This window comes from Lutzomyia longipalpis, chromosome 1 (assembly GCF_024334085.1).
Source record: "Lutzomyia longipalpis isolate SR_M1_2022 chromosome 1, ASM2433408v1".
Lineage (NCBI taxonomy): Eukaryota > Metazoa > Arthropoda > Insecta > Diptera > Psychodidae > Lutzomyia > Lutzomyia longipalpis.
The window spans coordinates 11,434,478-11,446,439 of record NC_074707.1 but is presented as its reverse complement, the minus strand read 5'-3'; the positions used below and the strand labels follow the sequence as shown (position 1 = coordinate 11,446,439).

Genomic DNA, 11,962 nt, shown 5'->3' with positions numbered 1-11,962 from the left:
TTAATTTCTAAGAATAAAATCAACTATGTATGTATGTACCAGGCGGCTCCATCTTGCTATATATAATACACTGTTTATGTAATGACCAGGCGCCTCCACCAATTAATTGCTCTTCAGTCATTCCAAAACATAAACTCAAAGAAAATCAAAATCGATTTTTTTTACTTTTCCACAAAATAATTTTTTTATTAAAATGATCCTAAAAAAATGATTTTTTAATGAATTTTTAGCATAGAAAAAATATCAACGAACTTTCACAACAACTCGCATGATATTTGACCTCATGGAGGACTACCAAACATGACGAACGAAAGTTATTTTTTTTCTAGATAAATCAAGAGACGGAAGTGCACAAATGGTTATTTTATTATCACCCATGAGATCAGATCAGTTTATTATTCTCAATGACTCAGACAGCACTTCCATGAATTGAGAGATGTCTTTTCAATTTCCTGCGCTGATTTTCGTGTGGGAGAGCATGGAAAAGGCGAAGGAATTGAGAGAACCAATCTTGTGGGACAAAATGCATTTTAATTTCTGTTCGCACTCAAATAGAAATGCCATAATGTACAATTTGTGTTCATTTGTATTTGTTCAGTTGTTAGCAACATTTTGATAAATAAACATAAATTCTTTGAGAATTTTTATTTGAATGCGATGTGTGTGGAGAACGGGTATTTGGCCGCATGGGATTGCTCGGGTATTATATGGCAAACACACTGCCCATTGCACCACACATTCCAGGAAAACGCACATTCTCAAAAATCCCATCGTGCTATATATGTAGGTAGGTATCCACCACAAAAATCCCAAATAGCGTGCCTCCGCGCGGAGATTTGTTAGGAGGTTTTTGAGAAGAGGAAGTCTTTGTCTGGCTGGACAATTTGTTGGTGAAGACAAAATCCCTTAGCCACATTTAATGCAAGTAAAACGCATTGTGTACATACAATCTCCCTCCTCCGTCCGCAACACTCTGTTTTTATTTATAAACCACTCACGGGATTTTCTCCATGTATGTTCCATGGCTTAAGCACACATTCACTCTCTGGATCTTGCGACCGAAGCTGATTGACTTTGCATTACGTTCGTTTAAATATTTTCCTTTTTTTTATTAAACATGATTTATCAATAAAAATTAAAGAAAATAATTTTTCCATTTGACTTAATTATTCTTACGTAGGTTACACAAAATCTAAATCTAAATTAAAATTAAAATTTAATTTAATTTTGTTTCTTCCTAATTCCTGGCGTTAAATCGTTTATTTTCTTCTTTCTTATTGTCGCCCAGGTAAAACGGTTTCAAACGTTACAAAAGAAACGTCAGACGTTAGATTAAATGCCAAACAATAAAAAAAGAAACGTTAAATGTCAGAAAAAATCTTAAATGTAGAAAAGAAGTGTCAGACGTTAAAATGAACGTCAAATTGGAAAAGAAACGTCAAACATTATAAAAGATTACAAGCGTTAGAATTGCACCAAAAATTGCTAAATGCTATTAATTTGATTAATTTATTGTTAAAAAATTAATTATTCTTCTATAGTCTATCCTTATTTATCTTCTGCAAACTATTGGGGACACTGAGATAAAGTTAATCCTTAATCCCCCTAAGACACAGAAGATAATCGAAAAAGAATTTATTTGAGCATATTTTTTTTGAAAATTCACAAGATGAGCCAACATTTCTCAATTTTATTAATCTTCTTGCGGTAAAAGCTTCATAAATTTAGCAACAAAAATCTGTATGATGAATTCACATTGATCACAAGATTTATTCTCTTATGTTGCGGTTACGAGCGAGATTGAGCAACAATTGTGAGTAGTTGCGCGACTCGTGGGCTCTTCGACGTCTCGCGCTGGATCAGCTAGATTCAGCATTTTAGTTGTGTCCATGGAGTTGAGCTCGTCGGGAAGATTTCCCTACGAATGTTCTCACACTGTCTATTAAATAAAATCTAAATAAATCGGTCGAGTACAAAAGAGTTTGTTCTTTGCTAATTTAATATTCTGACCATGATGGAGAGTATTTGATGAGAGCGTAGTGAAAGTGAAACTTGCAGCAGGTAGAACTGGGAATAAGGCATTTTATATAGATTATTTTAGATGAAAAGACAATGCACATCCGGGACTTTATTGGAAAGCTGAGAGACTGGTGAAATATAAAAGTGACGCTGTGTGTTTCCTCTTGTGAAATTTGAATTTGAGCTATTATTCAGCAGAGCTCATGAGAGTGAAGATCCATACATGTACATGATTTTCTCAATTGTTGAGAAGAATCTCTTTTGACTATGAAGTGGTAATGCATCATCGCGAGACAACAATCTTTAAGACGGTCGCTCGACGGTGAACTTTGCAATATATAGTGTATGTACGTTTGCCTATACACTCGACTTTCGTGAACTATTGGAGTAAATTCTTCGCGCTCTCGCGGGAGACCTCATGATTTTCTACAATCATCCGTGGCAGATGCAGAGGCAAATGCCAAGGAAATAGTGCTTCTCATCCAAAATCAAGCTTCTCCTCCTTCGGAATAGCTCACATCATCAACACAAATTGCTATGACTAAGGTAATTCATAATTTAACTAATGTTTTCTGCATCCACTACAAAGTCGTCAGGTTCTCTTCTCCGGCATGTGAATTACCTTTTTCTATCATCTTTTATATTCTAAAGTAATTTTACAGTTAATCCAATTCTGTAATTTTTCTCAATCTCTAATTTCTCAACTATCGCGGAAAATGAGATTTGCAAAATTATTTATTCTTTTTATAGGAAAAATGATTAAATTCTTGATGAACTTTTCATAAATAAATTCTCCTTTGTTTCAACCGCCCTGAGACACTGATCTGACTCATTCACTTCACCTTGCAATCTCTCTGTCGACACAGAGAAATCTTTAAATAGATATGGCGAAGTTCTTGAAATCCCTCGAATGTGAAAAAAAGGCGAAAAATTTATAATTCCATCTCAGCGTCCAAAACTTCGCGCTCCAATTCGCTTTTAACGGAATGGACTACTGATGGTTGTATATTGAAATAAAGTTGAAAAATAAGTGGAAAAGAGTGGAAAAAAAGAGCAAATATTTATTCAAATTGCGTTCACCTTTTGTTATATCGAAAATATATATACGCTATGGAGGCTTCTTTTCCTTCTTCTCTTCTTTGTATCTTCTGTGGCAAAACGAAAGATTGTTAATTCTTTCTTTCATTTCTTTCTTGATTAGCAGAAAAACGATTTTCTACGATCAAGTTTTCTGCAAAAAAATAAACTTCTCCCAACTAAATCCATTGAAATGATAATGAGTTGTGGTTGATGGAATATATACATATCTCATTAATATTTATTTTATTTGCATTTTCCTCGCAGTAGGCACGTTAGCTTCGTAGGTGTATTACATACATAAACTAGACATCATTGCAATTATGCTGTGTTTATGGTTCGTTTATTGCAATTCTTCCATTTATATTGCAAAGTCTTTCTTTCGCCGGCAAAAGTAAATCAACAGCTCAGAAAAGAAGAGAGAAAAAAACGGCGATGTTACTTTTAATTACGAATCAATTGCGTAACTGTAAAATACATAATAATTATGATGAAGAAATTCAGTTTTGCACATTTTCAACACCCTCTCAAATTCGCGGGGATAAATTGCCTTGAACTCATTATTTTTGCAAAAATATTTTCTTTTTTTTTTACAAATTTATATATTAATCTGATTGCATCCTTGTAGTCCTTGATTAAGGGTGGTCCTTCTTAAAAAAAAAATGAATGACTTTATTAAACGTTTCATTTGAAGTCATTGTAAAATGGAAAGGTAATAAAAAAAAACTCCATAAATGGCTCTTTTTAAATAAAATCTCTTAAAACAAGTCTCTTTAAATTCACGTATTCAGCTCACTTTTTTTACACGAATAAAAAAGAGAAGAAATTGTGAAGGATGATACACCAATTAAGTGATTTAATGAATGAAATGTATATATTGTTTCACAAATAATTTTGCCACAAGGTTCCCCATTGTGGTGATTGCTAAAACCTCATTGTTTTTGGGATTGGATTATGAAATTATTATTTTTTTTTAACTACAAAATATTAGAAGGAAGATAAAAATTTAATTCACTACGAATGGTATAACATTTTTTGTTGAACTTTCATTTTTTTTCTTACGTTTCAATTTTAAGGAATTTTAAACATGTGTTATGCTATCTATTGTAGTTGGTGGGATTAACATCCTGATAGAGGGTTAAATTTGATAATTTGGTGGATTTTAATCAAAATTTCGATATCTTATTTGATGTGATTTAAAGAAAAGAAATATCTATAAGAAATCATTTTCTTAAAATCTTTTAAGAATTATCTTTGAAAAAAACTGGCAAAGCTCTTTTTCAATTTTATTGCTACACTTCCCAACGTATAGGGCTTCTCCCCAAGTTATAGGTTTATTTTTTTAAAAGTAAATGTATGGGCAGGAGAACAATTGATGTAAGTAAATGAACTGTGCGGTGAAAATGTCAAGAAGTTGTGTGTGGTAAATGATATTAAAACGCGTTTATGACTCAACCATGTTATGTGCGAAGGAGGTTTTTTTTACACACCAGCATTTTACAAATTAGTTTTGATTGTGTGCATTTTATTGACTTCTTTCTCAACAACACTCTTTCCTACGTCCATACTGGTACAATGCTCTGTTTTCTTCCTCGCGGTTTTCTCTAAATCAGGCGAAACCGGTTGCATGTTGAGAATTATCTTAAATACATACTAAATACACAATCTTAAATGAAAAGATTTGGATGACAAGGGAGATTGTGAAACTTTATTAAAAAATAAAATTACGTTACTTCGTTATGAAAATATATATATTTTCAAAAATAAGATTACCTCAAGTAAAATAAAGTAGAAGAAAAAAAAATAAAAAGAAACATTTGGCTTTTACATGATCAAAGCTCTCTTCTTCAATGTTCGCGGAAATTACTTTTTTTTATGTACTCTCTGCTAACAATATAGTTAACACTCTCACTTGTAAGTTCGTGCAGAAGAAAACGAAATTTAATTAGGAAAATAAATCATCCTCTAGCTCACATTCTTATACTTTAACTTGTTAACTATTAATTTCCATTTCCTCTGTGAAAAAAATAAATTCACAAATGTTTCAAGAATTTAAGCATGAATATAGTGGGGGAACTAAGAATCGTGAGATTCTTATTCGGAAGAATAGGAACAAGTAATGCAAAATAAATATTTATTAATTTTAATTCAACATTGTCTAACAAAGTTATCTTCCAGAGGAGGTACTTTATTCTAGCAAAAAGGAATTTATGGTTAAGAGAAATGCACGAAATGTAATTTAATTGACAAAATACTTTATTTTTTTTTACTTCTTAAAATTATTATTCTTTAACTGGGTGATCTCACGGAATTCTCGTGAATTTGTATTTTTTCAGAAAACACGAAAGAAAAAAAATCTTTTTACAGACAAACAGAGAAGACTTTTCAATTGAATCAATTTTTTTTACAAGAAAAAAATTATTTTTAAGTACAAAAAGTTCGAATTTAGGTCATTTTCCAGTATTCTTAAAAAATCTATAAAATTCATTGTTATTTTTTTAATTCCACTCAAAATCATTACCGAGAGATTAACAATGTGGATTTCATTCTGAAATAATGAGCAGTGTCTTTTCCATAGAGAAAAGCAGGGCAAGAAGAGAAATGAAGCCGGTAGATAATTTTGTAAAATTTTTGTTAGACTCTTCTCATCCATGTGGATTGATGGAATTACAATATTGTTCTCGCGGAGGAAGATGAAGGCAACAAAAGAAGCATAAAAAGGCAGAAAAATGATAAGAATCTTTTCATCTCTCCGTGTGGTGTTAGTATATGCATCGTGGTTTTAATGACCTTTTTATTGCACAACGCGCAACCTCTTTTTCTCATTGTTTGAAATACACGTGATTTTTTTTCTCGCTTAGTAGTTTATTTTTTCGTTGTTGTCTAAAAATTTAGATACGCACACAATCACGTTCTTTTCACTTTGCAACATACAGGTACTCTACTGAAATTGATTTTATTTGGCTAACGATTGTTACTATATAAAACTTTTACTGCAAATTGATTTGTGTGCATCAAACTTAATAATAAAAAACAATATAAATAAGACAAAAAAAAAAACGAAGATATAAATTACAATAGATATTTCACGTAGGGGTTTAATTTTATTAGTTTTTTTTTCTTATGGCATAATTAAAAGACATCATGACGAAATAAACTCATTATTGGGTACTATTTGTGAATTGTGTTAATTGTTAATGAAAAGAAAAATAATTCAATCTCATGGAGTCAATTAAAAATTTCTACACGAGACTCTTCACTTTTATTAGCCATGTTGCATTGAAGGCCTGAGAAAGAATCATGTCACAGAGTTGTAAAGAATTTAAATTTGTATGGGCAATTTATAGTTGTCGTTTTTGTTTGACGGTCTTGCACATGATGAGATAAAAGATCTCAAGGAAACCAATAAAACTTATGTTAGTTTAGAGTCTGTGGTACTGCATTTTAATTTAGATTCACAACTCTATTTATTTTTTTAATTACAGGATATGGCATTGACTCTTTAAGAGTCCGTCACCATTGTTCTTTCTTTTTTGGTGGAAGAAGAGCTGATTAGAAGGAGAGGAAACTTCTGACGAGTTAATAAATTTAGATACAGATCATAAGAGAAGAAGAGGAAAAAATGTCTTCAGAACGATCAATACCACATCTTCGAGATATTTTTGGTTTATCCAGTTACTCTTCGCTCAGCGGAGGATCTCAAAAGACTTCAGATTCGTACCACCATGCGAATCTCACGGGAACCAGTGATACCCACTCAAGTGGAAAACAGTCAAAGAAGCGCCGCGACAAGAGTGGCCCAAATGGGACGGGAGATGTGAAGACATTGGAGAGACATTTGAGTATGAAGAAGACAATTAGGAAGAAAATCATGCGAGACCTGCAGCAGGCCTTTGTGGATGATCCCAATGAGTTCAAAGTGGAAAATCCCACACCTGACCAACTGAAAGCTGAATTGAATGCAGAAGCATTGAGATTTGGGGACAATCGACGCACGAGGAAATCCGACAATTTTCTCGATATGCTCCGGGGGGAAAATCAGAAAAACTACGACTACCAAGATGGGGAGCATCGCAATCAGAAACGTGGTGGTAGCAATGACTTTGGTGGCACCGACAAACCCAGCTTCTGGAGTCGCCTTGGAATGAGAAAAGGCAACAAGAGATAGACCCATTACGATGGCATTCTCTCAATTGAATGCGTTCAAAAGGAATTTATCAAATAAGGCTCATGATAAAATTAAAGCAAAAAAAAAATACTTACATGTGTATACACTATGCAACAAAATTTATAAGAGTCATAAAACATTTAAAACAATGTTTAGAGTGTCGAAAGAGAGCAACAAATCTGCAATTTGGATTGAAACTAATTTTTTTTTTGTAACTTTCATTCAATTTTTTGTGAAGAAAGAATAAAAGATTAAACATTGAGTTATGTAGAAATTTTGTTGCGTGGTGCAATTTAGTATTCCTATATTTTACCAATTAATACTACATGTACGACGTCTTGATTTTAATTTAGAACTTAATAAATTTTATTATAAATTAGATGATTTTTTTGTGCCGGTTATTTGATTTGTAAAAGCTTTTGGAATAATTTTAAATTTGAAAGCTTTGGTACATGCGTAATACGACGGAAGCATGCCTTGGAGGAGGAGTAAGATAGTTGATTCAATATTGGTAAGTTTATTATGTAAATAAAATATAAAATTATTGTTGATTATTTTGATTAAAATGCACAACATATTCTAGCCGATTTAAAGTTTATTCAAAATTAACTTTTACCTTTCACCGAAGCTTTTAAAACAATTTAGCGCTAAAGTTTACACAGCAAGGATTTTTTCTTATCAACAAACACATTCACAGGTTGCCAGCTGTTTAAGGATTCCTTTCCTTGGTATGCCATCTATTGGCCCAGAGTAATGTAAGAAGTTTAAACAATAGAGCTTTCAACGAAGAAACTTTCTATCTTTCTCAAAAAATTTATTAAATTTTTAAGATTTTTAATTAATAAAATAAATATAAAAATTATCTAATTATAAGAGAATCGGTTCAGCTGTTTCGGAGAAGTTTATTTTCTAAACACAGACGGATTTTCTTTTATACATTACATATTATGCAATAGAGTTCTTCCAGGTTGACTGCATAAAATTATAACATGAACACTGAATCAACAATTTTCAGTTGTATGGCTTCCGAGAGCAGGGCAGAATTTTCTTCACTTTTTCCAGCATATTTGTTTAGTGCTTAACATGAGAGATAGTGATAGTTCGCACCTGGAGATTTAGTCTTATGCTGATTTATGTAAAGAAATATGAACTATTCAGTTCCTTTCAAAATTCCAACCAGTGAAGACCTATTACCTTTTTCAGTTTTGTGAGCGAAAAAAATGAAAGTTAAGAAAAGTAGTGAAGATATTCCTGATGGCTCAAAGAAAAATCTTTCAGTGTTCTTTGCCACGTTATGTGTAATTGATTTATTTGGTGTTTTCCCGATTGTGGCACTTCCGGCTGCCATAATCTCCTGTGGACTATATGGAATTCCACTCGTGGTCTTTGTTATCATCGTTCAAATCTATACAGGTGTCTTACTGGGGAAATGTTGGGTAATTGCTGAAAAGCTCGAGCCCAGCATAGTGCAGAAGAATAGGTAATTTGGAAAATGGCCCAACAAGCACGTGTATGAAATGAAATTAATTTTTCCATTTAGATACCCTTATGCTGCAATTGCAGAGCTTACCTATGGGAAGTACATGCGGATTTTTGTTACCTTTCTACTTGATATCACCGTTTTTGGTGGAGGAATACCAAATATTTTGGTAGCATCGCAGAATATGCAGCTTTTGGGTCTCAGAATTTCACAGGGTTCATTCAATTTATCCTTCTGCGTATGGTTGGTGGTTATTGGAGTTTTCATTTGTCCCATCATGTGGCTGGGAAGCCCAAAAAATATGAAGTAAGTTAATAGATTAATTTAATATTATGAGATGATGAAAAATCTTCCATAATTTGATTTTTTTTTCAGGGAATTAGCTACAGTTTCTGTTCTAACGACCACATCAGTAGCATTTCTAACGTGGTACTGCATTGAAATGGATAAAAATCTCGAAAATTCAGTAAATACTCAACAACAGAATTTAAAATCAATCACATTCAATGTTAAGAACTTATTAAAGGCCTATGGGATTATTGCCTTTCAATTCGATATTCATCCCATGCTCTTAACGATTCAAATGGACATGAAAAAGAATGAAAGAGATCATATTGGAATTGTGATTTCTTTAGGAATAATTGGTGAGTTTATTGGGTTTATATTTTGGCTCAAAAAATTAATTAAATTAAATTTTTATCGTATTTAGTTACCATCATACTTTCAACCATAACAACCCTCTTGGCTGCATTTAAATACGGTGCATCCGTAACACCAAATATCCTGGAGATCCTGCCACAGAGTTGGACACTCTACGTGATCATCTTCCTCGTTACCATTCAATTGTGCATATCGAGTGCAATTGGAAATTCTGCCCTCTTCCAGCACATTGAAGACATCCTATCGGCATCGAGGGACTTTACTCTGAAACGATGCCTAATTAGATCATTTCTTGTGGGTCTGGCAGTAATTATTGGGGAACTTCTTCCTCGATTTGATATGGTGATGGGTTTAATAGGGGGAACACTAACAGGACCATTAATCTTCATTCTGCCGCCACTTTTTTTCACACGAATTCTTCATCTGGAAGAGATATTTGATCGAAAAATGGAACAAGTCGACAGCAATGAAAGCAATTCCTGCCTAAAAGTATCTTCATATGGCACATTAATGCTCAGCGATGGCCCCAAACAGCTTCCACGATTCCCATATTTTACCAACATATGGATGGGTGTTAGAAAATTCTTTGAAATTCTCCATAGCGATTGTCTCATATCAATTCTCGTTATATCATTCGGTTTAATAGCTACTTTTGCGACAACATACTTTAATGTGTCTGAGACACTCTCGATTATCTCATTTTCGTCGGCGTGTATACAAAAACTCGGGAATGATTCATTGGGCATTTTATAATGATTCTCACATTTTAACTAAAAGGGGAGAAAGTCATACGTTAACAACTTATGGATTATGTTCATTATTATTACATTTTATGTTTCTTTCCCGTTGTATAATTTGATAATGATTAGTTGTGAAATGTTTAGTGTTGACCTTCAGTCGTGTTATGTATATTTTATTGTATTGTGTTTTTTTTTTGTTAAAAAGTAAAGGGTGATTGAAGATGTGCGCATAGTTTGATTTTATAAAATAATTTTCTTTACAATTCTTTTTTTTTATTAAAATGATTCAAAATATTTCGAAATGAAACTAAAGCCTGAAAGTTTTTATTGAAAAATTTATAGAATTTTAGCTAAACTGATTTATTTGGCACACTTCTCTCCAAGTAATTCATCACATCTAAAAGGTTTAGTGATAAGAGATTATTGTCTTGCTACATGGGCCCATTAAGCCACTTGGAAAAATAAATCTTTGATAATGCGTCGAGCATGAAACAGCCTGTAAAATACTTACAAATTCATCATACACGTTAGTTTTTAGGAATTTCAGTAATAAATTCAGCATTCTTGTATGTATGGACAATAACATCATCAGCATCAGTTAAAAAAAAAACATCTAATCACCCGGATCATTCTCGATGTACAAATACATTTCCTATTTTTCGTATATTTGTGAAAATAAAAATAACCAATTCATCACATTCTGCTAATTAAATATTTTACTGTGCTAAAATAAATCTACTTGTGTGGTTCATTATATCGTTTGCAAAATGTTGCTTCTGGTGTTGTTTATTGTCTTTGTGCTCTTACTGGTTTATTACATTAAGATTTGGGGCTATGGAAATGAAGACTGCTTCAAAGAGAGTGGTATTAAATTTCTAAGACCGACATTTATTGTTGAAACTATGTAAAAATTATTTTTTAGCCAAATTGCGGCTTTTTAATATGGAAGGAAAATTTTGTTGTTGGTACTATTCGATTACATAATTTTATTTATTAATAAAATTTAAATCAAATTAATAAAAAAAATAAAAATTAAATGAAATCTAGGAGAAAAATGAAGATGGTTAATGATAAATCAGTAAATTTATGCGCTTAGTTAGATTAATTAAATCTGAATAAAAAAAAATTATTGTCCGTTGGATTAATTATCTCAAAATGTTTTTTTTAGAACTAAACATTTTAATATGATTTGTCTTTTGATTTCATTTAATTCTAGATATTAGAATTTTATACAATAAAATTAAAAAAAAAGGCTGCTAATTTTTTTTCAAAGATTTTTATGCTCAACGCGGCAGTTGAATATCATCGACTTTAAAAATGAGCACCTTTCAACATTAAGATACACCGACCATAACATGTTGCGGAGCTTTTAAGAGCTTTAGTACAACATATATCCACATTCGACTGTCATTTTTGCTGCTGCTTGCTTGAAGAAGTAGCGGAATTTTCTTGTGTTTATTGTGGAATTAATAAAGAAATAAAATAGATAAACTAAGATATTGATTAATTAAATTATTAAGTGGTGAAAAAATATTTAAGGTGCAAGAAAATTCTGCTTTATACGACGCAGAAACATTTTATTTATTTAGCCGGAAAGGTGAACGAAAACAGATAATTTATTGCTATATAAAATTTGCTATATATAACGCAATTTATATAGGTAAGTAATTATTGGCTAATTTAAAACTCTTTAGCGAGAAAATTGATTTTGGTCGATCCTGTAGATGTTTTCACGAATTTGCACATCATGTCCTGCAGCACTTGGAAGACTCTCACTGATAAATCGTAGAATGTTGGCTTCTGGAAGAATTCTTACTG

The 11,962-nt window shown here is 32.1% G+C and overlaps 5 protein-coding genes across 9 annotated transcripts in view; 2 read left to right on the top strand and 3 right to left on the bottom strand.

Annotated features, from left to right (window-relative positions):
* LOC129790048 (solute carrier family 35 member B1 homolog) overlaps nucleotides 1-11,962 on the bottom strand; it is a 766,332-nt gene that overhangs the window by 162,827 nt on the left and 591,543 nt on the right. The gene's annotated exons all lie outside the window — the stretch shown is intronic.
* Nucleotides 1-11,962, bottom strand: part of LOC129790119 (T-cell leukemia homeobox protein 3) — a 442,143-nt gene that overhangs the window by 162,827 nt on the left and 267,354 nt on the right. The window lies entirely within an intron of this gene.
* LOC129790159 (uncharacterized) overlaps nucleotides 1-11,962 on the bottom strand; it is a 241,887-nt gene that overhangs the window by 162,827 nt on the left and 67,098 nt on the right. The gene's annotated exons all lie outside the window — the stretch shown is intronic.
* On the top strand, nucleotides 1,845-7,643 carry LOC129790367 (uncharacterized). The gene is made up of 2 exons (XM_055827853.1): nucleotides 1,845-2,565; nucleotides 6,582-7,643. The coding sequence occupies exon 2, from the start codon at nucleotides 6,719-6,721 to the stop codon at nucleotides 7,262-7,264; it is 546 nt and encodes a 181-aa protein (XP_055683828.1). The 5' UTR covers nucleotides 1,845-2,565; nucleotides 6,582-6,718; the 3' UTR covers nucleotides 7,265-7,643.
* On the top strand, nucleotides 8,464-10,770 carry LOC129789715 (proton-coupled amino acid transporter 3). The gene is made up of 4 exons (XM_055826732.1): nucleotides 8,464-8,744; nucleotides 8,805-9,050; nucleotides 9,120-9,388; nucleotides 9,454-10,770. The coding sequence occupies exons 1-4, from the start codon at nucleotides 8,485-8,487 to the stop codon at nucleotides 10,155-10,157; spliced, it is 1,479 nt and encodes a 492-aa protein (XP_055682707.1). The 5' UTR covers nucleotides 8,464-8,484; the 3' UTR covers nucleotides 10,158-10,770.